Source organism: Falco biarmicus, chromosome 5 (genome assembly GCF_023638135.1).
Source record: "Falco biarmicus isolate bFalBia1 chromosome 5, bFalBia1.pri, whole genome shotgun sequence".
Classification (NCBI taxonomy): domain Eukaryota; kingdom Metazoa; phylum Chordata; class Aves; order Falconiformes; family Falconidae; genus Falco; species Falco biarmicus.
In genome coordinates, this window is record NC_079292.1 from 75,934,985 (window position 1) to 75,959,511 (window position 24,527).

Here is a 24,527-nt window from a genome sequence, read left to right on the forward strand (position 1 = left end):
GCGCTGCCATGGGGCTGACACTGGTGCACATCAAGGAGACACAGCTCCTAACCAGGCTTTAATCAGGCTGTGTCATTCAAAGGCTGTGTCATTCAAAACCAAAAACGCAATTAGCGAATCAGCAAGATTTCAACCCTTCTTTATTTTTAGCAGGTGGGGGAAGGGGAGCACAGGGACTTCTGTAAAAGCACAAAGAGAATTTTTACAAGATAATGTCTGAGGTTCAAAAAATACCTTAATTTTACAAGATGTTTTTTCCCCAGGTACAAATAGCTGGTATATTTTAGATCATTGTATACTTAGAAAGAAAATACTTCTTTCTAGGTGAAACCCAGGTTGTCTCAAGATAAAAATTACAGAAGTACAGACTAGGACCATAGCCTCTGCTGTACCACTGCAATGTTTGACTCTTCCAGTCTAGGCCCATTTTTCCTACACTTTCTTAGTGTAGTTTCCACGGTGTCATCACTTGCCTGTTTTCCACCAATGTGACCACTGGAGTTTTCCCTCTCCATTCTCTGCTCCTGGGCTTGCTCCCATGCAGGCAAAACCACCAGCCAGGCTGCAGCAGATCAAAAGATCCGAGCTGCCAGTATTCAAACTGACTCCAAAGCAGATAAAAGCAGTTTCCCCGTGCTCTACTAACTGCACAGACAATGAAAGGCCGTTTTCCCACGTAGCACTTCATTACAAGAATCACTGACAACTGAACAATGCAGCAGAAAAACCTGATCCATCTGACAATGCTAACTTTGCTATTTTTTTGCCCTTTTCTAGTAAATCCCAGTTTGGAGACCACAGTGCAAGAAATGTTGCTGGAGAAAGGAAGTCTGCAAGCATAAAAACAGCACAAAGCCTACAGTAGCTCCTTAAGCTCTCAAAATAATTGTTCACAGGTGTCAAATTCCTAAGGACAAATATCCACCTCACATATAATTTATTTTCCTGAACTGTAATTTATCTACTGAAAACAGAGCTGTTTAATTCCCATATGTATCAGGTAGTCAGAAAAATTGTTTTCCTCCTCCTTTTCTAAGAGAAGAACCAATAGTGAGGGTTTCAGATTCTGTTTTTTTACCCGTGGTGAAAAACAAAACCTTAGGTCTGAAGCCCACCAAGCTCTAGGGAAAAGTACTTGGTTTCCAAAGCTGCCTCTAAGACAACTCAAAAGTTTATTGAGGGAGCACATCTAACACCAGTATTTTCCTTTCTTTGACGTGGGTAATCCTATGTGGCAGCAAATAAATATTTACTTTTCCCTCTTTGCAAGAGATGCCTTACACAGGAACGTCTTACACAAATTGTGGGTTTTTTCTAAACATATGCTGCAAAGTTGACATTACCTTGTGATCCCAGGACTTGAGCCCCTTGTTGTTCCTGGCAAAATGAGTAGTTTACAATGCAGTTGGACCACTCCTGACATAAAAATAAATGCTTCCCTGATTTTCCCTACCAGGAGACTCTTGGACAATCTTAATCTTTCCTTAGGTTACTTTAGCAATAGCTCTCCTTTGCTTGAAGTCAAATTGAGCTGGTTTTTAGGGTATGACCATCTGGTAAGAAAAATAAATTTTTGTATTACTCTGGTCACCGAGTAGAATACTAGAGAGGTATAGAGTAAAAAAATAAATCATACTTTCAACAGAAATAGAAGCCGCTCCATGACACACTCACCAAATATTTGTAACCACCCTCCTCCAGTGCCACTCTGCAATGACTTAGGGCTTGCTGCAAAAATATTCTGAGGGAGAGGACAAAAAAGTTATCAGCAGGAATTCTGTTAATTGTCGCCAAAAGCCTTTCGCTAAATCATTTCCTGTCCTGCAAATCCAGCTGGAAGCGCTGGCCGGCAAGAAGGCGGACACGCCATCGCCCAGCCCTGCCACTCGCTGCCAGACAAACGGAGGAAACGGCGTCCTATCATAAATCTGTCAGTCATGCACCAAATGGGTATCATGAGGGCTGGGTTTTAGTTCCCCCCAGTTATCGCTTGGCAGACACACAGAAGCGGAGTGGGGAGATAAATGATTTGTACTGTAGGCTTTTTTCAGAGGCTCAGTCCCAAAAAAGCAACTTCTTGCAAACCCGATGCCGGAGCAATGAAAGAGGCTGCTGCAGTGGGGGGGAGATCAGAGGGGGCTCAGGAGACCTGCCTGTAGTCCTGCTCTGCTGCTGGTCTGCAGGGTAAGCTTAAAAGATTTCACCTTTAAAAAACAAACAAATAAAAAACCCCACCCAAAACACAAATCCAAACAAAACCAGACAGACAGACCAATAGTAACTGCCCTTCTCTTTAGGTGCTTTCAGTGGGTGAGCTAAAGATCAATGATATCAAGAAGTATTAAGGTAACTGATTTCATGCAAGCTGATCATCACTGTTTTGACATGTCCAGGCATATTGAAGAAATAGGTAAGTACGTAGAAACAAAACAAAGAAAACATCTGCGAGTTTCAGTAAGGGAGGAACCGTACCCGGACCCCTTTCTCCATGCAGTTGGTGCCCAGTGGCCTGGTTCTCAGTCCTAGGTACACAGAGGTACAGCCAGAAAGTCAACCAGCCCCAAAACCCACAGGGCAGACCAGGGGTCAGAAGGGAAACGGAGACACCAAGAGGCAAATGGCAGGAGCTACAAAGGAGTTTGGGGAAACGGGGAGGTCTGGAGGCCATCCAGCACGTGGGCAGGGGGAGGCCGGGCCAGGGGTGGACAGCAAGGTGTGAGGAAAGCCCCTGAGTGTGGAAAGAGCTCTTTAGGCAAAGGTTTGGATGCTGGAAGTTGCTAGGCAGGGTCTGGGTGGCTGCCCAACAACAGGCATCCCAAAAAAACAATCACTGAAATGCTTTACTGGTTCCTGCCAGGGGCAACTCGGGCAAAGGCAAGTGCCGGTAGCCAAGGCAGGACTGAAACCCAGCTTCCCTGGCTCCCAGTCCAGCACCCAGCCAGGAGGTCGGGTGGTGCTCTCCCACTGCTTTGAAACAACAGGGAAATCTGTTACCGTGGCAACTTTTAGAGTGGCGACTGTTGCAGGAACAAACATTATGTATGCAAATAAAAGCATCCAGGCCCAACAGCCTGGAAAAAAAAAATTTAAAAGCAAAGAGCCAGACTAGTATTTGCAAAAATAAGAGCCTGAAGTAAGTCTCCTAGATCCATAGGTAGGTCTTTAAATAAATAGATTTGTTTCCAGAAGATCTGAAGGACCGCAAGAAAAGAACTTTCCTAAAACCTTGGCTAGTTTATCTGATACCTCATCAGAGCATCAAAACCTACTCTTGAGATCTGGCTTTGAAAAATGCAGCCCCACAAAGGCTGCTGCTATCTTTTTACAAGAGCAGTTACTAAGCTCAGCTAAAGGCTTCTTGCATTACTTCATGCATAATTTCATTTCAGGCAAGAGGCATTTTTACAAACTAAATTGTTTTGGTTTTCTCCCAGCCCCCCCAAGTTCAACACAATTTATAGTCTGGGGCTGATTCTTACTGTGCTGCACCTCATTCTTCGCACAAGAGCACAGGGTAGGCTTAGGCCACACTGTGCTTCTTGGCCTCTTCTTATATTCAAAGAATATCAGTAAAACTCCACCAACTAATGCATAAGTCTGTGCTTCTGTTCAGAGGAGATCCCTCATAGCGGAGAGCTAAGAATGTGCCAGAGGCACGGTGCAAGGCTGCCGTGCACTGACAGACCCATAAGGAGTGTGCACACACAGCCCCTCCTCCCAGCATACTTGTGTATTGGGTTTGCATGGCAAGGTTTTGGTAGCGGGGGGCCTGCAGGGGAGGCTTCTGTGAGAAGCTGCCGGAAGATTCCCTCTGTCTGATGGAGCCAATGCCAGCCGCTCCGAGGTGGACCCACCGCTGGCCAAGGCCGAGCCCATCAGCCGTGGTGGCGGTGCCTCTCTGGTAACATATTTAAGAAGGAGGAAAAAAACCTGCACAACAAATGGCAGCAGAAGAGAGAAGTGAGAACATGCATGAGGAGCAGCCCTGCAGCCCCCGGGTCAGTGCAGAAGGAGGCAGGAGGGGCTCCAGGTGCTGGAGCAGAGATCCCCCTGCAGCTGGTGGTGAAGACCATGGTGAGGCAGGCTGTGCCCCCACAGCCCATGGAGGTCCACGGTGGAGCAGTTATCCACCTGCAGCCCATGGAGGACCCCACGCTGGAGCAGGTGAATGGCCAAAGGAGGCTGGGACCCCATGGGAAGCCCGTGCTGGAGCAGGGTCCTCACAGGACCTGCGGAGAGAGGAGAGGAGCCCACACTGAAGCAGGTTTGCTGGCAGAACTTCTGACCTCACGGGGGACCCACGTTGGGGCAGCCTGTTCCTGAAGGACAGCATCCCATGGAAGAGACCCACGCTGGAGCAGTTTGTGAAGGACTGCAGCCCATGGGAAGGACTCACATTGGAGAAGTTCACAGAGAACTGTCCCGTGGGAGGGAGCCCACGCTGGAGCGGGGGAAGGGTGTGAGGAGCCCTCCGTCTGAGGAAGAAGGAGCAGCAGAGACAACCTGTGATGAACTGACCACAACCCCATTCCCCGTGCCCCTGCGCTGCTGCGGGGAGGTGGTAGAGAAATCAGGAGTGGAGCTGAGCCCAGGAAGAAGGGAGGGGTGGGGGGGAAGGTGTTCTAAAGTTTTGATTTTAGTTCTTGTAATTCTATTCTGATTTGAATGGTAATAGATTAAACTAATCTCCTCAAGTCAAGTCTGTTTTGCTCATGATGGTAATTGCTGAGCGATCTGCCTGTCCTTATCTCGACCCGTGAGCTTTTTGCTACATTTTGTTTCTGCTGTCGGGTTGATAGAGCAGTTTCGGTGGGCACCTGGCATCCAGCCAGGGTCAAACCACCACAACTTGACTCCAGCTCCTTCGCTTTCCTTAGTGTTAAATCCACTCTAATCCTCAAGAGCTGCCTTTCTCCCCTGCCTCTCTTTTTTTCCTATTACACTGGTAAGCCTCGACGAAGACCCTTGAACACCTCAGCGTGAGTCACGCACATACTCACCAGGGTCTTGGAGCAAGCCTCAACGCACTCTGAAATCTGACAAATTTTTCTTCTTTAATTTCTGGCATATTAAGTATTTAGGGGTTATATTCAATCTTCTATCCAAAGTCCTGGGCTCATCACTGGTAAATCATATAATTCCTCAAAGACATACAAGCAGACTCATGGCTGTCTCTCTGTAGAGGCATCAATAACTCTGCAATCATTGGCTTTACACACAAGACAACGCTCTTCCCGAGCTGTGGTTTTCTGGGCAACACTTGATTTCACCTACAACAGGGAGCAGATCGGCATAAACTGAAAAAAAAAGTGAGGCAGAAACTGAATCTCACAGGTAACTATGGGCCAACCCAATTGAAAGGAAGCCGTCAACATCGTCATCAAATCAAGAATGAACATAAATACTACTACTGTAGCTATCCTAGGCTCTCCTTTATTTTAAAGAAAAAAGTATCTTTTAAGTGATATTGCACTTTTCCCACTGCTTTGCAACAGAGGCAGCCTGAAGTGTTTTGTTGAGGGGACGGATTTTTATTCTGCTCAAGTGTTCTTTGAAATGGCAGGAACAGCTTGCCCAGACGGCCCGGAGGGACACAGCCAACAGGCAGCCTTTTTTAAAAAGGTGGTTTCCAGGAACTAACCTTCCACTTGGGCATCTTGAGGAAATGAAGCTTGTGCAGTTGCAGCCTGCCGGTCCCCTCTGAGACCTGATCCTCTCCCCTGCCAAAAACGCCTGACCCTGGCGTTAGCCAGTTTAAAGCATTTGGAAGGGGAGGGGAACTTAAGGACGCCTTGAAAATGATGTTCTTTCGAGTTTTTTTGAAAGCTAAAAGTTGGGTAAGGGACAGAAATCCAAGAGTGTGCCCTGTCGAGGGAGGGGAAAGCCCAAACCAGCCCCTCGCCCTTCCCCACAGACAACGTGGCAGAGGATGAAGCTGAAATCATTGAGACAGACAGAAGGAAACTGCAGAAAAACCTGAAGGAAAGCAGACTCCATGAGGTCCACTGCTCAGACAGCAATTTGTTTAGTTAATTGCCAAAGTAAAAAAAACAGAAATAAAAACATCTGGGAGGAAAAATTGGTAAGAGGGATCTGGTCATAAATCTGCTTCCTCCTCCCCATCAGTCAACAGCCTCTCTGTCCCGCAGTACAAGAAAGGCACAGGGATTTCAGCTGCTACTTGTGTTTCAAGAGAGAGCTTTAGGACTCACTTTAAACAACAAAAAAGTGCTAAGGAGGGCGAACAGACCAGCTGCTCCATTTTCAGCACCTTTGAAACTGCCCTAGTGTGAAGGAGGTGCACCATGCCCCCCAAACCCAGCCAGCCTCCCCTGCGCTCCCCTCAGGGGTGACCTAACTCTCCTTATGAGGAAGATCCACATCTGGTGATGGGGAAATGTGATGCTTTTTCTTCTTCCAGCAAAGCAGACAGGAACAGTCTAATAGAAAGACAGAGCAACAGCAACAGCATCTGTATTAGCGGAGGGACAGCGCTGGATTTAACGGGGTGCTTTGAGCCAAATTCAGGGCTGGCGCCAGGGGAAGGCAGCTCTGTCCCAAATTGTCACATCAGCTAAAAGCAAGGCTAAACCAAGCCCATTGAGCGAGACAAAAAAAACCATTATGAGGTTATTACAGCAACTTGTTTGAAAATCTGCTGTAGGAAGCCAGCAACGCCAGCTGAATGCAAAAGCTGAGCCCGGGAGCAGCAGCAGGCACCATAAATAAGGTTCTGTCAGCATGTACATTATAAACCTTGTGTTCCTTGTTCGGTACATAACCCTTAAAAAAAAAAAAAAATCACAGGAGGCTGGAACTTGGCATTCCGGCCTCCATCCTGCCCCGGTGTTTGTACAAACCTTGGCTCTGCTCAGGCTCCTCCATTTCACTACAAAAAAAATAACGGGGGGTGGAGGGGTGGGGAGCACATCACTGAAATATTTTGGTCAGCAGCTCCATTTGCCACGAAGGGCAGCTTAGGGTAGTATCAGCTGATAGGATTTCTAAAATCCCTTTTGAAGTGACAGGCCGTGTTTTTATTCACAGCTGGAGAGAGGCGCAGGCAGCTGTGAAGATTTGCAGGTCTCACCACGGATTTAACAAAAGGTGTAAAGCCCAAAGTCCTGCTTCATGGGCAGCTCCATGGGCAGCCTCCTGCCTCTCTTCCTGCAGAGCACAGAATTAAAACCAAAACCTTCTTAGAACAGAGCATCTTTATTCAAGCCAATCTAGGGACCTTTTCCTTATTAAATAGCCAGCAACTTTCAAAAGGCCAAAATTTAATGTAATTTCAAGTTTTATCAAAAGGTGATCTTTCATCAAAAAAATTGAAACTTTGAATTAATTACTGCTTTTCTCATTTTCAAAGAAGTTGAAATGGAAAACGAAAAGATGGCACTTTAGAAAATAAAAACATTGGAGTAAATTCTTTCTTCTCAGTTTTTAACTCTCCCTGGAGAAGGGGGGGGGTAGGGGGGTGGGTGCGGGGAGGGAAATCTAGGCCGGAATAGCGAGGGCTTGCCTGAGCAAGAAAGTTTTATCTACTAGATATATAGCTGTAACTATCTAAGTGCCTGAGTCCTTTTACTACAACCTCTTACAGCTCAGTTTAAACAGCTTGCCATGTCATAAGCTAAGCTTTAAAGAGGAAAAGAAAACCATAATTTGAAAAAAAATATAAATGCTTGTAGCCAAACAAGAGTGTTCACTTGAGTAGTTAAAACCAAATTTAACCCTGGTATAAATTCGTACCTTGGCTTTCATGTTTAAACTTTCCCACACAGACAATTTCTCAGAGGAAGGAAGTGAGGTGGAAAGTGAAAATACTTTCCCAGTGCAAAGCAGAATGAGAACTAGAAGCAAGTAAAGACAAGGTTTAAGAAGAAGCTTTCCCTCAGGTGTTGTTCCCTTGTCCTTTCCACTCTTTCCCCCATTCATTTTAAAATCAAAGAAAAAGAAAGAAAACCTGAGGCAACTCAAAGACCGGCATATTTAAAATCGATAAAATTACAGAATTTTAAGATTTTATTTTGAAGAAAAGGCATGAAAAGAAATTCAATTCTTTTTCTGCTACTTATTACAGATACCAAAACCTTGACTTTCTCCATGATTTGCATTAAGCCACATGAGACATCTGCCGTTTGACCCCACTGAGCAGGCGAGGGGGGAGGCAACACCTCAGTGATGCCTCTAGGGTCCCTCCACATTGAAATAAGGTGGGCATCCCCCCTTAACACAGCCCTACCGCTGGACAGAGAGGCGAGCTGTTGAAAACAACCCTATTTAATAAGAGTGATGCAAAATGAACTCTTCTTGGAGATTAGTGTGCCTTGTGCCCAAAGACTTTCTATCCCTGTGCAGGAAGGGTGTGTCACTAGTTCTGGCTGGCCTGTCACACAGGATTGACATTGGTTTAGACACACAAGAACATACGGGCTCCTTTCTCCCATCATATATATGTTTTTCCCAGCACCCAGCTACCAGGTTTCTGTCTTCCAGAAACAGACAATATATGTTCATTGCAACAGTCCAAACACAAATGTCTCCCATATTTTGCATAAGACTTCATGCGCCAACAGCCAATTTGCAGGCATCTCTCTATACGCTACTAGACAACTCCAACACAGGAGTCTTTTCCTGGAATATAACGGAAGCCAAAGGAAAAAGGTGAAAAACTCCTATACTGAACAATTCAGCAGAAAATGTGCTACCAGCAGCCTTCCTGTTATGTCAGTGCAAACCATCCTGAACTCCCTGGCATGTTACCAAGGTGTTGACTCCAGGGCCGCCAGCACCACCAGCTTCAGACATTCAAAAGAATTGTGAATCCTGCCTCCTAAGAGAACCCAAAATACTATTTTTAAGTCACCCTCCGTTTGCTGAGTTTTCTGGGAATACTGGGAAAATATCCAGATTTCCTCTGCAGCTGAGAAGGCGGCTGGAATATCTATGTGTCTTAAAAAGAAGTTCGAATTGCCGAGCAATTACTTGATTCCAGCTTCTGGGGCTTTAACAGATATAAAACCCCACCTCATTAAAAAAACATTAGCTTTCTGACAGGGGCCATAAAGCTCAACCATTCTAGGCTATTTTGGATGTTGCAGGAGACCCCAGACCCCTCCAAGTAGTCTTGCTAAACATTGCATGGAGAAGTACTGGACATTTGCTCCTCCTTTCCTCTAAGCGGGAGTGACAAGAGAGCGCCTTAGGCAGGGGCAGCACAGAGGAACAAGACAGTCATGATTTCCATTTTAGAAGTTTGTGTTTCCCCTCCCTTGTTTGGTCACTGAGTCTGTCTCAAAGAGAAGAAGAAGAAAAAAGATAGTGCATCCTTTGGCTGTGTTCTTTGGTGTTGCAGATAAAGATTGAGGGGTGTTTTTTCTCCAATTTCAGGATCTTATCTGTATAAACGTAGCACAGACTTGTAGGAAAAAAATTGCATCTAAAGCTAGAAATGAAGCAAAATAACAAAGCCATTTTTTGTCTTTGCAAGTATATACAGGTGCCCCAAAAAGATCCTGTTTGAATCAGGTGAGCTTTGGATTAGTTACCCACCTTTCTTTGTGTACCTGGTTCAACTGAGCCTGGTCACGAAGTCATGTGAAGAATGAAGTTATTCCGTAAAACTTGTAATAGTTCTTGGTTCTGGTTGGAAAATAAATACTTTAAGCCAAGAGTCCTTGTATCTGGATGAGCTACATTTGTTCACAAGTTTTCCTGCGTTTAGCCACAGAGTGGCACTTCAGATGGTTTCTGTTTTTTCTCAGAAGGCACGTACCCAACAGACTGCCACGTGCCTCCGCTGCAATTTAGCTGGAAAAATTCTGAGCTCAGTCACTGTACGACAGTGAGAATCATAGGAAGCCTCCAGAGAAGTTTTAAAAATCTAATTATTTTAAGCTTCCCTAGCACATTCATGTGAAGTTTTAGTAAGTTTACATCCAAAGCACCAAGATAGCATGCAACGTGGAAGAATTTTTCCTCACCTGACACTACAGAGCACAGACATGGTATTTGCTGCTGTCAAAGCTAGTAGTAGGTCAAAGGTTACTAAGGAAAGATCCAAATAGGTGAAATGCTCACTGGCATTCCCCCACCTGAAATGCAGGTGGGCCCACGGGCTTTGGATCGCTGAGTTGGGGCAGATGTTGCACTTCTGGAGGTGGTTTTGACTGCTCAGCTTACAGCAACCAAGAGATCTCAGCGCGTTCCCATCATTTTGGAGCACACTGATGATTCATACATGGTTACACGGCAATATTTACTAAAGCTCTCAGGAGGCAAATTCATATAGATTATTCAGCTGCCAAGCACCCGTCCCCTTGCATAAGAACTATATTGTCTAAATAAAAGTTCTCATCTCCAACTTGAACTTCCGCCCCACCACCTACTCGCTCCCTTCAGTTTCATAATCAGTGAACGAGGACGTGCCATTATGGTTTTAGGGATTGCAGAAGAAAGGAACGTGGGAGACACTGACAATGAAGAATGGAGATTGGAGTGTAGCAACTTGTTTCTCAGCATAACTGAGCATAATCAAAGAAACACAACTTTTGATTTATTCAGAGCCAATCACAGCTGCAACGGAAACCGACTGCGCTGGATACAGGTTCATCCTTGTCCAAAAGCAGCCAGCAACCTCAAGCACATTCACCAAGCACTGCAGGTCTATCAGTAGGGTAACTGTTTTTCTGTTTTTTTCAGAGTATACTTCCAGCAGGACACACTGCAGGATCTAGTAAACCACCGTTTCAGGAGATATCACAGAATTTTTGTCTTTACATATGAATACTTAGGAGCATTGATTTACATTACCATTTCTCACTCTATCCGAGGCATACTCTGCTCATCACTACAACAGAAGGGATCTAGGCAATGGAGCATGACGGAAAGGTTGGCAACTACTACAAAGCACATCCACAAACAGAAGGAAGAAAATACTTGTTAAAACCCAACAGAGCAAGACCTCATTCCTAGATACATGGCCACTGAGTTTGTAGAGCCAACGCAGAGAGGGCCATGGTTTTCATGACATCCTGCTCTAAGAGCTATAACAAGAAAGGAGCACTCACTGCGCCGCTGCTGCACTCATCTGGGTCCAAAAGATTGTTTGTGCTCTTCCAGCTGTATCAATTGGTTTAGTAACGTCGTTGCTGCTGCCTACAACTATTCTCTTCTTGTGTACTTTTAAATAAAGCTGTCCTAGGCAGGACAAACCGAGCACATTGCATGCCCTTCTCATCTAAAAGTTGGAAGCCACTCAGGTTTGAGAGCCCCGCATCTGCAGAAACTATTTTACTGCTTATTATTACTTTTATCCCCTCCTCAAAAACAAGCATCAAACGTAGCAAGTCAAAAGTCCGGCCCCTGAGGCTACAAAGCGAAGGATATTGCCTCTCAGCCCGTCCTTGCCCTCACCCTCACGGTTGGTTTGCCACATGCCGTACTCCCCTTTCCCCTGGGTACCACCGCACCGCGGTGGGTCAGGTTACCACGCTGTGTACCTGGCTTTCCTCTAAGCCATATGTTGAAGGCCCCCCTGATGAGGCCCTGGTGTAACATTTCATCTCCTAGAGACCAAGTGGGCTTTTATCAAGACAGAAGTAGAGAAGGGAGCAACAGCAAGTTTCGGAAGGAAACTGGGTTGAAAAGCATTATGAACTGGCTTTGTGCTGCACGGTGTTTTCTCACGAACAACCCGCAGCTGAATGGAGTGGTGATGGTGAGTACTGAGGCTTTTTAAAAGCCTGTGACCCTCACCAGACATCCCCGTGGCCCAACGAGACCAGCAGGACTGTGACAAACGCGATGTGAAGCCTGGCCACACTTGACAGCTTTCCGCTTCCTTGTGAGATGAAGCTGACTGATCTGAAGAGCATGTGGGTTTGGTGGGTTTTTTTCTTCTTTCTCCTACAGCTCCAAAATGCAATGAAGTAGCAGCACCCGCTGCAGCGGTGTGCAGCCCCGCACGCCCACTGGGTGAGGATGGGTGCCTGCAGGGACCCGGCGGGCACCCACAACAGGCTCCCTCCCTCAGGGTCCCCTTTGCTGCCGGGGACTCCAGTCTTACTCATGCTCCCTCTTCTCTTTGCACTGGTATCTCTCTGTGGAAACATGCCTGCTGCGGTTGCCAGGGGATCAAACAACAGACGTGAAGAAACAAAGAACCTGCAAGGAATCCCAGACGCAACCGTCCTTATGGGAAAAATATTCTATTGTCCAGTGCCAGTATTTGCCTTTCAGGGAACGATAACTCAGTACAAGGTAATGCTATTAAATACACTTCTTAGTACAATCTTGCAGCAAATGGATATTCGCTTCGTGTTTAAAATGAACTTGTTAAAAATCCCCTCCTAGAGAAGTGCCTCAGAGGTTTTAGAAATAAGTAGAACTGACGGCAAAAATCTCACCATCATTCACTGCTGCATTTACCTACTAAGCAAATAAACAAAACCCTGGACATGTTTTTTTTGTCTACTCACAGTCTGAAGAATGCAAGGTCTTAAAAAATGGACCACAAGTGTTGCCATGACATTAAAACATACAAAACAAGCACTACACAAAAGTCAAGGCTCTGTAGTTTCTAGATTATTAAATCCTTTGTAGCTGTTTCTAGACTTCTGTCCAGTTGGAACTTGCAATATGTAAAACTAGAGTAGTAACACCATTTCCTATCTCTAATCCTGCTTATCTGCTGGTCTCTAACGGAGCAGGTCACTTTAGCCAGCGGTGCGGATTTGCCAAAATGGTTGGACTTCAACCCCAGTACACACATGCTGCAGGGACTGCCGATGGCAGGGGAAAGCGGAACGTACCTGCTGAACATTGCTGCCTCTGGAAGGGCACGTGCCCAGAAAGCACCAAGAGCTGCTGGAAATTTCACCATCCACGTTCAGGACAGCATTGTATTCCTGGACACGGAGGGGAGCTTGAACCACATGCCAAACAACTACCAGTGAGTACCGCCAGCTTCCAACAGCTCAACAGCTTTTGCCCTAATTGGGGGAGGGGAGAGCAGGGGGACTTAAAAAAAAAAAAAAAAAAAAAAAAAGAAAAGAAAAAGAAAAAGATGGGTGCTGCTAACTGACACTGAGTGGTTCATTCCTACCATGGAAACATGACATTGGGGAAACAAAAAGCCCCAAAGATATTGGATGACCACATGTTGAATCTAAAAGCAGGAGGCTTTGTTCCTCCAGAGCGGTAGCGCGCAGCAAGCACTGGCATGAAGATTGCAAGCCCAGCAGTGCTGGGGTGTTGATTCTCCAGGTGGGCACTGTACAGGTGGCATCCAGCACCCCTGCCCCAGTTCAGAACTGGGGCTCTTCTGTCAGCAGGGAGAGAGGTAGGCTCCCAGTGAGCTGCCCTCACAAGACATTGTCTTTTTCCAGTGATGGTACTTTCTTAATGTAAGTACCTACATTTGATGTCTGATGGACTGGGAATACCTCTTAACCAAATTACTTCCAAGTCCACATAATGAGGATAGTGTTTGGTAAATTCAGACCACGCTGCCGTGTTCTACACAAGCAACAGGATCAAGCACAGTGCTCACTGAAATTAACGGAATGGGAAACATTCATATATCCAGTAGGAGGAGGTTTTGGACCAAGATAAAATATTGAGTGATGTAGGTGCAGATGCTAGACTAAATCCAAACAGGTATCGTCACAAAAATAGGGGGGCAGATAAATTACTCTTAACCAAGCAATTTGTTTCAATTTCAATTTCAAATTCAATTTATTTCAATATCAGGTGTGGGAAGGAAGTTCCTGTCACTTCTGCTGAAATCATTCTCTCTACTGGAGCAGAAACCCTGGAAGTGCAGGAACGCCTCTACATTGTGCGCACGATGGCTGAGTATCTCCACCTGGATTCCTCCCTGCTAACCCTGTTGCAATACACTGGTTTGGCACGCAGAGGCTTGCCAAGCCTCACTATTCTGGCTGAAGACACCGAGCACATCGACTTCACTGTGAACCATTACGTGGGACTCTCCTGGCCTGTGAAGTGCGGAGGGTTTGCCGTGCTCCATGAATTCATCCAAGTCCTGCAACACAACGTTGGCTCACGTCACCTCTCACAGCTGCTGGGCTATGAAATTGCAGGCTGGAGAATACTTAGGAGAGGTGATTATGAAAGAAAGTCTCCAAGACGACAACGCAGGCGATTAATGATCACGCCAACACCTACATTAAGCCCGATGAGAATTACCCAGAGACCAGCTGCCGGAGATGCTTCCAGGCCTTTGTCCTCTACTGTGCCAAGCCGCTTACTCACACAGCTTCTGGTATCTCCTACTCAGAGATTATCATCTTTCTGTGAGGAAAGTATAATGATGGCAAGTTACGAGACGCAGAATAATATCCACCTTATAAGTCAAGAAAGTCTGGTCTCCTTAGAAATGGACTCAGCGTGGGATGTGCCAACGAACCCACCATCACCTATTATGTTTGCAGACCCTAATTTTCCAGATCTTTCACCCTCACTGATTACCAAAACGTTTCTCTTCGCTGAAGGGGAAGCGCTGCCTACTAAAGCCTCCGGCACATCCATGCTGTTTGAGCAGCCAGAGCCTCACGTGCCTCAGACAGACTCCTATTTCCTTGCTACTAAGCCAGAAGTATCCACGTACCATTTCCTACAGGACATCACTCCAGACACAGAGCAGCTTTCCAGGGCCACGTACACTTGGGTGACACACACTTCTTATGAACGGCCTCACAGCTCAGTGGGGGCGTTTCCTTTCAAGACAGAATTTCCTGGGTTTTTGCCAGAAGCAATGTCAGTATCTGAAGTGCCAGATTACAGTGACCAGGCAAAAAGCCACTGTCCAAAATGTGAAATGCTTTCTAGTGCATCCCTCTCTCCAGAAACACTACCTTCACTATTCCCAAAAGCTTCAGTAAGAACCACAACTTTGTCTGACTTCACATTTCCCACCGATGAAACATTTCCACCTGTGCTAGCAAGCAGCAGTCTGAGCCAAGTGCTCACTAATGACTACAAACAATTAACTAAACCTTTTATGACGATCCCACAACCCAGTGGGTTTTCCTTTGCTGGAGGGAAAAGCACAGTTTCTTCTGTAACCCAGAGAGAAGCACAGACCCTCTATCCCAAACTGAATTTCAGCCCTGCAGCCTCAGCCTGTTTTTCCAGCGTGTTACACAGCACTTTCCTTAGCAAAGCTGAAGCATCTTACAAAATAAGTCTGATCACTCTGTCCCATCCTGACACCACTCCAGTCCTTACTCTGCCAGTAGACTTTTCTAGTTTTGATACGTCTGAGCTATCCAGACCAACAAACATACTTAGTTCTTCTTATGGTGGCAGCACGCTCCGAACAGAGATGCAGCCTGCGAGTATCTTGTCCAGCAGCACAAAGGAATTGCATTCAGACAGAGATCTGGGAACAAGAAGGATTTTGCCAGATGTCACCGAGCCTACCCTGGAGTCACACAAAATCTCAGACATCAAATCAGATGCTGTAGAAGTACCTCTGGTGACTTTATTTAACGCCACTTCTCATCTGTCCAGCAGTATACCAGGTATGTTTAAGATTTGACTGTCCATTCACCGCCTTTCTTGCCCTGGGAGTCCTGACAGAATAGTTAAATACAGTTTCTTCTGCAAAAGCACAACTCCACTGCACGAGGCAGGTGGCAGCAGCAGTATTCCTCATCAGCGAAAGTAATTTTGTCACTCAGCTTGGTACAGATAACAGCTCAGCTGAACGATCGGACCCAGCTTTGTCCATCCTGTCTAAGGAAAGATGTGGACCCATTGAAAAAGCTCTGGAGGAACACAAAGATGGTCAGAGGTCTAGAAAACACGACAAACTGCGAGGAAAGATACAGGTTTATGAAGTAGTTTGATGAAAAGATGACAGAACTGTTCTCAGTGTCCCTGGGGAACCAAAGCAGTACTAATGACCTTCAATCGCAGTTAAGATGATTTAAGTTAGACATGAGAAAAACTTTCTCACAGTAAGGATAATAGAACATTAGATTATATGCTTGGGGAACACTATGGAGGGCTTTTAAGAACAGAACAATAAATGTTTATCAGAAATGGCACATACGTGGTTGACTATCTCACAGAGTGAAGAATTAGACCAGCCATCCTTTATAGTCTGCCTTCTCCTCCAACCGCATCGATCTGTGACTCAGGCTTAGTACATACTAGGCTAGAGATGGCATGTTTGCAGGGTCAGTTGGGTAAGTTTGCAGGGTTGTCTTAAATCAGCTTATATTACATCTATTACAAGGCACACATGGTAGATCTTAAATACTTATTAAGTGCAGCATTCAGAGCAAATACATTCCTTCATTCTAGAGTGACCTGACTGCCCCTGCTTTTGATGCGTTGACCTTGTTAATGCCCTTCAGAATCATCATCTCTGTAAAACTTTACTAGACCTACATTAAATTTATACCCATAGCACAAGACTGTAGTCTGAGATATTTCGGTTTGCAGCCAGGTGTCTAAGGAAGCATCTGTCAAAGCCCACAGATGGGCAACACAGCCCTAAAATAATACTATTGTTAACAGTCTTGCAAACACAGGATATCTAGAGATGTTAAAAAACACTTTTCTGCTCCAGTGAGAGAAGCCACTAGGGCAAAGAGTCCCCCCATTTTCTAAAGGGGAGGTTGAACTCCAGCGTCCTTCCCATGCTGGCGAAGAGTTTTCAATCACATTGCCATAAAAGCTTTTAAACTACATTCCTAACCCTATAGCAAGTTATTAACATAAAATCCCTTTTACATAAATCTAAGTGATCTTTCACCTTAAACTGCAATGATCTCATTTCCACAGAGGTGGCTCAGACACTGCTACCATCGCCCCAGGATCCAAGCACCTTGCTGTTTCCCACATCTGAAAGACTACAGTCTGTGGAAACTGCATGGATGCTTCCTCCGTTTTCTGTTTCACAAGAGCTTCAGAATACAACCCCAGGTAAAGAGAAGTTTACTTCTATGCTCTTACTTCCGGACATAGCTGTCGTCAACATTTTTATCCATCTTGAAAGGTATCTCTGGTTTCCTATACCAGAACCCATGCAGTCCTCAAACTATTACGACCTAAAGATTTGTGTCCCTCTGAATTAATCCCTCCACATTATTTATATTAGGCAATACGTAAGGAGAGGATAAGAATAGGGCATGATTTTACTTGGTCTTGCAAACTGGTCCATATCCTGAAGTGCAGAACAGACAAATAAGTGAGATCCAGAAATGGCAGAAAGGACCATTTTTGTTGCAGGACCTCCCTGCATCCTGACCTTCTCCCTTACTCCTCGAGCCTGCCAGCAAACTTCACTTAACAATCACAGACAGAAGATTTCCTTCCAAATTTCTCACTGCATTTATCATCCTACATCCTCCTTGGTGTTCACCCACATATTCGTAGGAGCTCTTCAGACTGGGCAGATGTGCAGCACCCAGAGCAATCCTGTCCCAGGCAGGGTGTCTGCTGCCTCCAGAAGTGGGCTGATGCTGAGGCACCCAGTGCTTGCCTGATGAACCTGAAATTATTCATGCTAAACACAGCTCAATGGTATAAAGAAAAAGCAAACATTCCCATAAAACCAAAAAAATTTTCCATGTTCAGTGGTAGAAATAGATGAAACAATAATAGATTTTAATAATTAGCTCATACATGAGCTCTGTTTCAGAAAGTGACGATGGAGCACTTGGACATCAGGGCTGGGATGGATTCTTTGCAGAGTTAAGAGCTGTTTTTTCAGGAATTGTGTCTGTTTCCCAAGAGGATGCTTCATGTGGAAACTTCATCATGAGCTTCTGCACTTTCTGAGGATCTCAGCTTATGTAAGCACACTCCCAGGGGTTCCTGCAAACTTAATGTTAGGAATGAAGGCAAATCAAGGTAATGCCTGATGACAGCCCTGCTAATGAGGTATCTGTGCTGGAGTCCTTGATAGGTAAAGTATCACAGTAGCAGGCAGTCTCCTGTTGGGCAGCTTCGAAATGGAATCCAGACTCAGATTTTAACAGACCATCCGTTCATACAAGGGCTTTGAAGTTTACAAAAGCTTTCCATAATGCAAAATCTAAAAGATTAAAAAAAAAAAATCAGACAAGAACTTTGCAATAATAGGAAGGAACACTGCCCTTATTCTTTGATATTTAAAGCATTAGAAATGAGACAAGTTAACTGCCACCATGAAGTAAATGCATCACCTGAAAGGCATATTGTGACGTTTCTGTGTAAAGGTTACTAGAATATGATGTCATTGTTTGGAAGGCACTATGTAAGACCAGCCTAATATGTCAGACTAGAAAGAACAGCGTTGTGTGTATTTACAACTCTTTCAATATGTATCTAAATATGCTCAAGCAAATGAAGATGTTAAGAAGTGATCAAGGACTTGGGGGTGCTGGTAGATGAGAGGCTCAACATGACCTGGCAACGTGTGCTTGCAGCCCAGAAAGCCAACCAAACCCTGGGCCGCATCACAAGAAGCGTGACCAGCAGGTCAAGTGAGACCCCACCTGGAGTACTGTGTTCAGATCTGGGGCCACCAAATAAGGACCTGTTAGAGCAAGTCCAGAGGAGGTCCACAAAGAGGGCTGGAGTCTCCAGTGGACAGGCTGAGTTAGGGTTGTTCATCCTGGAGAAAAGGCAGCTCTGGGGAAGACCTTATAGCAGCCTTCCAGTACCTAAGAGCCTACAGAAAAGCTGCAGAGGGACTTTTTACAAGGGTATGTAGGGATAGGACAAGGGGTAATGGCTTTAAACCAAACGAGGGTAGATTTAGATTAGGTATAAGGAAGAAATTCTTCACCATGAGAGTACTGAGGCACTGGAACAGGTTTCCCAGAGCAGCTGTGATTGCCCCATCCCTGGAAGTGTTCAAGGCCAGGCTGGATGGGGCTCTGAGTGACCTGGTCTAGTGGAAGGTGTTCCTGGCCGTGGCAGGGGGTTGGAACTAGGTGATCTTTAAGGTCCCTCCTAACTCAAACTATAGAATCCGTGATTCTAAGGACAACACCTTACAGCACTGTGTGAGCTGATGGGCACACTGTCCCTTGAAAAAACAAGTGTCATCCACCCAGCTGAATGCAGGCTAAGAAAGGACAACAGCTGAAGCGGCTTGTTTCTGATTTACAAGGCATTAGCAATTAGTTATCACATGATGTAAAGCAGATCATTTTTTAATGACAGTTTGTCTTTTGTTTTCTGTATTTTAGTTTGAATTAATCTGTTTAAGACTAAAACCTAAACTTGAATCTTTTTAATTGCTTTAGAGATTATCCTCTGAAAATATGTAGAATTGGTCTTGATAGTGTTGGGTTTGGAAGAAAAAACACAGATTAAACAAAAAAGAGTTTTACTGGATTTTAGATTGTTATCATCCATGTATTGCCAGTGCAAGTCTCCCAAGGACTAGTTTGTGATCCCAATTTAAGGATGCTACAGAAACTCTAGATTACCAGCACACTTAATCTTAATGCAGTCAGAGAATGTATTTTAAAAATCATCTTCCAAAATGATGCTGTAGGGTAAGTGCTTGCGCTCAGTCACTTCCCAGGGAAGAACGATTTGCCATGTCTATCACAAAGGGAAACAACAACGTTAAGAAAAGCAGTGGGGAGATGCGCTTCTGAAAAAGGAGCCTGGAGGGCAGCGCAGCACCTCTCTTCTGCAGAGTGGTGGTTGGTACAAGGGGCAGCAGCCACAGAGCTGCATCTCAGGAGGCTCAGACATCAGAACTTTTTCACTTGGGGGTAGCAGCAATGGAACAAATGACCCAGCAAGACTTGGGACACTTCATCCTCGGAAGTTTTTAAGACTCAGCTAGGCAAAGCTATGCTTGATCTCATCTCATCTTGCCTACAGCTCTGCTTTGAGCAGGAGGCTGACTAGATTACCTTCAGAGGTCCCTTCTAGCCAACATGCTCCATAATCCTGCAAGGCTGATATTTCTTTGCTATCATTCAGTATCAGATAGCTACTCATGCCTTCGTAATTCTTTCATTTTCTCCCTCCTTTAAAGGGCAAGCGAACACTTCCCCAAGGGTTGTTCATTCCATTAAATTCCTAACAGCAACTATTGGATGCCTCTTCTTTTTTCCTATACCTGCCAACGCATTTTACGATGAGGAAGATGGCAACTCAAGTCAGTTATCTCTACAAATCATTCCAGCTGACGGCTCTCCGTTGGGATCAGAAAGCTGGCTGCAGTTTAACACCTCTCAGCGAACCATGCACGGCTATCCCCTTGATATTGATTTCCAGTATTCGCCTCAGCAGTTCGTGCTGTCTGCCACAGATTCAGGCGGCCTGACTGCCTGGGAGTCCTTCACCATCGAGCTCCTGAAGCCCAGCAACGTACCATGCCATCTTTACACTGTCAGAACAAGAAACAGCTACTACTCTTTCCTGAGAGAGAGGAAAAGGATTAGTTTGTTTCTAGAGAAGCTCTCCCTCTATTTGAGCTCCAGCAGTCCCAAAGACATCGTGGTGACCGCCCTCAAACCCGGCTCCACAGTCATCTCGTGGTACAACAGTTCGCTGTGCCCAAGTGCCAACAGATCTTCCAGCTGGTGCGCTAAAGAGGAAATCCAGGAAGCACTAGAGAAATTAAGAGTGCCGGATGGGTACGTTAGCCCACACTTTGTCCAAGCAATGCTGCCAGAATACAAAATTGATGTAATTTTCGACATTTCATACAGTGAAGTCTGCCTTCCCACTACAGCGCCACTTGACGGGTCTCTTAACAGTACTGTGCCTACGCTTCAAGGCAAGAATGACTCTGTGACTACAAAGACCCCACCCGCCTTACCGAACAGCCTTTGTGCCACTGTTGGGGTGGTTCTGATAATATTTGTTTGCTGGGTTTGCAAGTACCACAGGAAGATTCCTGGACCACAGCCTGTGGCATTTCAGAGAAACCCCCAGTTAAGCCACGCTGATGTGGAACTGGATGTCCTGAAACCTCGCAAAGCGCCTGTACACGAGTGCCGGGCCTCACCTTCACCGCAGCTATGGGTACCACCTTCGGCGCCGCTTCCCTCCCGAGAGCAGTGCTGCAGGGCGGGCAGACAGCCTCACATCACACCAGCTTCTCAGCCACCAAAGTACCAACTCCCTCCCCATTACCAAGCGGGTATGATCACCCAGAATGGCCAGGGCAATTTCCACAGACTGAAGTCAAGAACTTTTAAATGATACTAAGAGCAAATCTACAGAAAGACAATTTGTACTAAAATGTACGATCCTTACTACTCACAAGTCATAAGCAGTTAGTGATTTTATCATTTTTTATTTTAAAATAGAACACAACCTATGCCTGACAAAGAGGCTGTAGCAAAATCAGAACCCTGCAACCAAGAACTAGAACAAAATGCCAAGGTAAAGCACGTAAGGGAATCTGCAGATGAGGTGGGTGGTGATACGCACGTACAAGTCAGAACAAGAAAACGTATACCAAGCTGATGCTGGTGGGAATGAGGGGTCACAGCCAGTACTAAGTAAGACTCCCATTACGACTCCCTGATTTATAAAAATACATTTTACATAGAAGAGGCAGAACTGTCAAAAGGACCATCACAAAACATGATGTTTCCATTGAAATTCAAAGGCTCTGCAACTCTTATGTCTACGTCATCTTGGATTTTTAGACCAGTACTTTCAAAAATGCATCTAGTAATTGTCCTCTGTGACACTGACTCTGCCCTCACTCTTCCAGAAATTTTTTGTGTTTCTATTGAATACATTGTACGTACTATTTATAAAGGCAAGAGTAGCTACTCAACATGAAACTCTTCCTGTTGGTAACCGCATAAAGTACTTTTAAAAACACATTTTAAAGTTACAGTCTTGCTTTCTTACAGCAAAATTAGCTTGTCTTCTTCCACCCATGGCAGTTCAAGGACCACATTGAAGAAAACGTGTAGAAGAATTTCTAAAACCTTTGCAATTATTCTGAAATCCTTTAATAGATTTTTAATCTATAACCAAGTTAGTGATTAAACTACTTGATCTGTAACTTCCAATTTTCATATGTAAACTTCTTTAGAACTGAGAAAAACTTCCTTGAACCTAAAAGCAGTGTGAAGTATGACCAAAGTACCACCAGTACCACGCCCACAGCAAGGAAAGGAGATACATACAGAATGCCTGTTCCAGAATTGCCAGAGGACTTTTACTGGAGAAGGCAGAACACCAAAGAGGCTCGGACCACTGACATTACAGCTCTGGAGATAACAGTTTCCCTAAATTGTCTAGGAACAAGCTCACAGGGTAACCATCCTGTCCTGGTGTGCTCTTGCTTGACATGGTACATAGTGGCCGCCTGTGTTCTGATGCACTCCAACTGAGCAGAGGGTACAGCAGCTACGCCGTGACACAGGGCAGCCCAGCCACCAAACGCTGCACTAGCACAGCCAGCGGACACTGGAGAGCAGCAAGTTAGTCAATGAATTGTTTTTGCAGGCTAAAGAACACAGGCACAAAGCGTATTCTTACCGTAAGGAAACCAGGCAGAACGGGACCATTTGGGAGCAGGCTGCTGACCAGCCCAAAGGGAATCCAGCTGAGGGACAGACTGGGAATGGTCCACAGCTGGGAGATGAGAACAGCTCTCCAGCAGTCCACTTGCATGTTGTGGTGCAGATTAACGTTTCTACCAACCAGATGCCAGCATGCCGTACCAATGCAGGTCCCTGCAGCCTCTGCAGCCTTGCCTCCTGCCCACACCTGAGGTACACGCCACCTAGCAATCCCAACAACAGTACAGCTCCACCAGTAGTCATGGCATAGAAAGAATCTGAACGCTTCGCTAGCCACAAGCATACCAAGAGCTACAGGACCCAAGCAATTGAACAGACTGTATTTGTGTGTACATTAGACATGTACAACCCACCTCGTTACAACGTATTCATGGGAGCAGATGGACAACACGCACTAGTTAGCTGTGCATATGAAAATATTGCTAACATGTTATGTTCTTTTCTTGGGACAGCAGCTGCTCTGCAAGTGTGACAGTAGTGACAGGATTTACATCTTCTTGCATGAAGTAGCAGCACTTGTCTGGGTTACAGTGTTGAGTAACTTTTTGGATAAATATAAATTCCTCTAGATGACTACTTCAATGCTCAAAGCCCTCAAGCTTGATGTAGAAGTCAACACAGCACCAGTAATTCACTGTAGTCAACAGTCTAGACGTAAGATTGGTAAAATATAAATCTAAATTACTACAGGAAACATCAGCCCTTGTAGTACCTCATGTCTCAGCAAGAACCTTCAAGTACTCAGAATACAGGCCCACCCTCAACCACCTTGAAGAATTGGGCCCTCGTTCATTTAATCACTTAACAGTCTTGACTGGCAGATATTCCACAAGTGGAAAATATAGTTAGTAAACAAATAAATATTTTAATAGCAGGTGCAGAATTTTTCTTTTCCTCTAGTGAAGTATTTAATTCCTGTGTATAATTAAGAACTGCAGCTGAATATTAAGGGATCATCAGGAGATGCAACACACACAGCTCCCCAAGGCACAGGACAGGCTTTTCAGTAATACTTCTCTAGACTAGCAGCTCCTTGCAGAAAGCGGACATTTACATGCTCCCTAGGTTACTAAAGGAGTTTTAAAGTTTGGAAACACAAGAAATAACCAGATGGATAGCAGCATAATCTCATTAAAAAAAACAGAAGCTTATGAGAAACAGTAACTCCAAGGTAGTTTTCTCCATCAGAACGTTTCAGTTAGGGTATCAAGAATTGTGGTGATTCATGACATCCTATTTTCAATTGGGTAGTGAAACTAAGTCTTCAGACTTTAGGATCTCCCAAAATTACTCACTGTGGCTGTAGAAACTTCTTAAGTTTTAGAATACGATAAAAAAATATTATCATGCAAGTATCCTTTAATCACTCTGTAAAAATGGTTCTAAAAATAATTTAGCAGAAAATACATCTGCACTACAGTGGCTAAATAATCACCTTGCAACTACAAATGGTATTTTAACACAGCCAAAGAAAGGATTCCGCTACCAACACAAGCAACCAATACTTGCATGATATTTGTGTTCAGATCCAGTCATCGCAAACTATGGTATTTAAAGTTTCAGGTGAAGGAATATTAATATATTAATTTAGTTTCAGAAAACCTCACAAAGATGTGTATTAATCAACTTAAACTGTAACATAGGAAATCTGTGAGACCTCCAGCCGCTTATACAAGCTAGAATAAGGCAACGGATGCAGATCAGAGGAAGGCTGACATACTTGGAGAGCTTAGCTATTCATCTTCCCTTAGCCCCCTCAAGTCAACCCATCTAGAAGCCAACCCACAATCTTACAAGGCATCAGATCACAGACACTGGGTGAGAGAGTTTCCCCATCTGAGATTTCTATTCTCCATTAAGAGAAAGAAAGGGTCTACTTAAAGAAACCGAAGACATATCATCTACTTTGTCATTTCACAGCCATTAATATTCAGAATAAGTCTCCCCACAATGTCCAAAATGTTCAAAAAGACACAGGTGTCTTAG

General features: G+C 44.9%; 2 protein-coding genes across 4 annotated transcripts; both read left to right on the plus strand.

Moving 5' to 3' along the window:
* Window positions 1-12,014: 12,014 nt before the first annotated feature.
* Window positions 12,015-12,959, plus strand: LOC130150158 (dystroglycan 1-like). The gene is made up of 2 exons (XM_056340810.1): window positions 12,015-12,264; window positions 12,714-12,959. Exons 1-2 carry the CDS (start codon window positions 12,073-12,075, stop codon window positions 12,957-12,959), a joined length of 438 nt encoding a protein of 145 aa, XP_056196785.1. The 5' UTR covers window positions 12,015-12,072.
* A 665-nt stretch (window positions 12,960-13,624) lies between these two features.
* Window positions 13,625-24,409, plus strand: LOC130150103 (dystroglycan 1-like). 3 transcript variants are annotated; one of them, XM_056340689.1, is made up of 3 exons: window positions 13,625-16,220; window positions 16,822-16,962; window positions 20,024-24,409. In XM_056340689.1, exons 1-3 carry the CDS (start codon window positions 16,196-16,198, stop codon window positions 21,196-21,198), a joined length of 1,341 nt encoding a protein of 446 aa, XP_056196664.1. In that variant the 5' UTR covers window positions 13,625-16,195; the 3' UTR covers window positions 21,199-24,409. The 3 variants fall into 3 exon arrangements, 1 of the variants encoding a protein (XP_056196664.1); XR_008822110.1 differs by having other exon boundaries at window positions 13,625-16,962; XR_008822109.1 differs by lacking the exon at window positions 20,024-24,409 and having other exon boundaries at window positions 16,822-17,683.
* Window positions 24,410-24,527: the final 118 nt, after the last annotated feature.

What these genes read in the sequence shown, in the direction of transcription:
- LOC130150158 (XM_056340810.1), top strand. Translation starts at nt 12,073, where the DNA reads ATGCTCCCTCTTCTCTTTGCACTGGTATCTCTCTGTGGAAACATGCCT. An exon ending in GAACGATAACTCAGTACAAG is followed by an intron (nt 12,265 to 12,713) that starts GTAATGCTATTA and finishes CTAACGGAGCAG; the next exon opens with GTCACTTTAGCCAGCGGTGC.
- LOC130150103 (XM_056340689.1), top strand. Translation starts at nt 16,196, where the DNA reads ATGGCATGTTTGCAGGGTCAGTTGG. An exon ending in ATGTTTGCAGGGTCAGTTGG is followed by an intron (nt 16,221 to 16,821) that starts GTAAGTTTGCAG and finishes TCATTTCCACAG; the next exon opens with AGGTGGCTCAGACACTGCTA. An exon ending in GCTTCAGAATACAACCCCAG is followed by an intron (nt 16,963 to 20,023) that starts GTAAAGAGAAGT and finishes CCTCCTTTAAAG; the next exon opens with GGCAAGCGAACACTTCCCCA.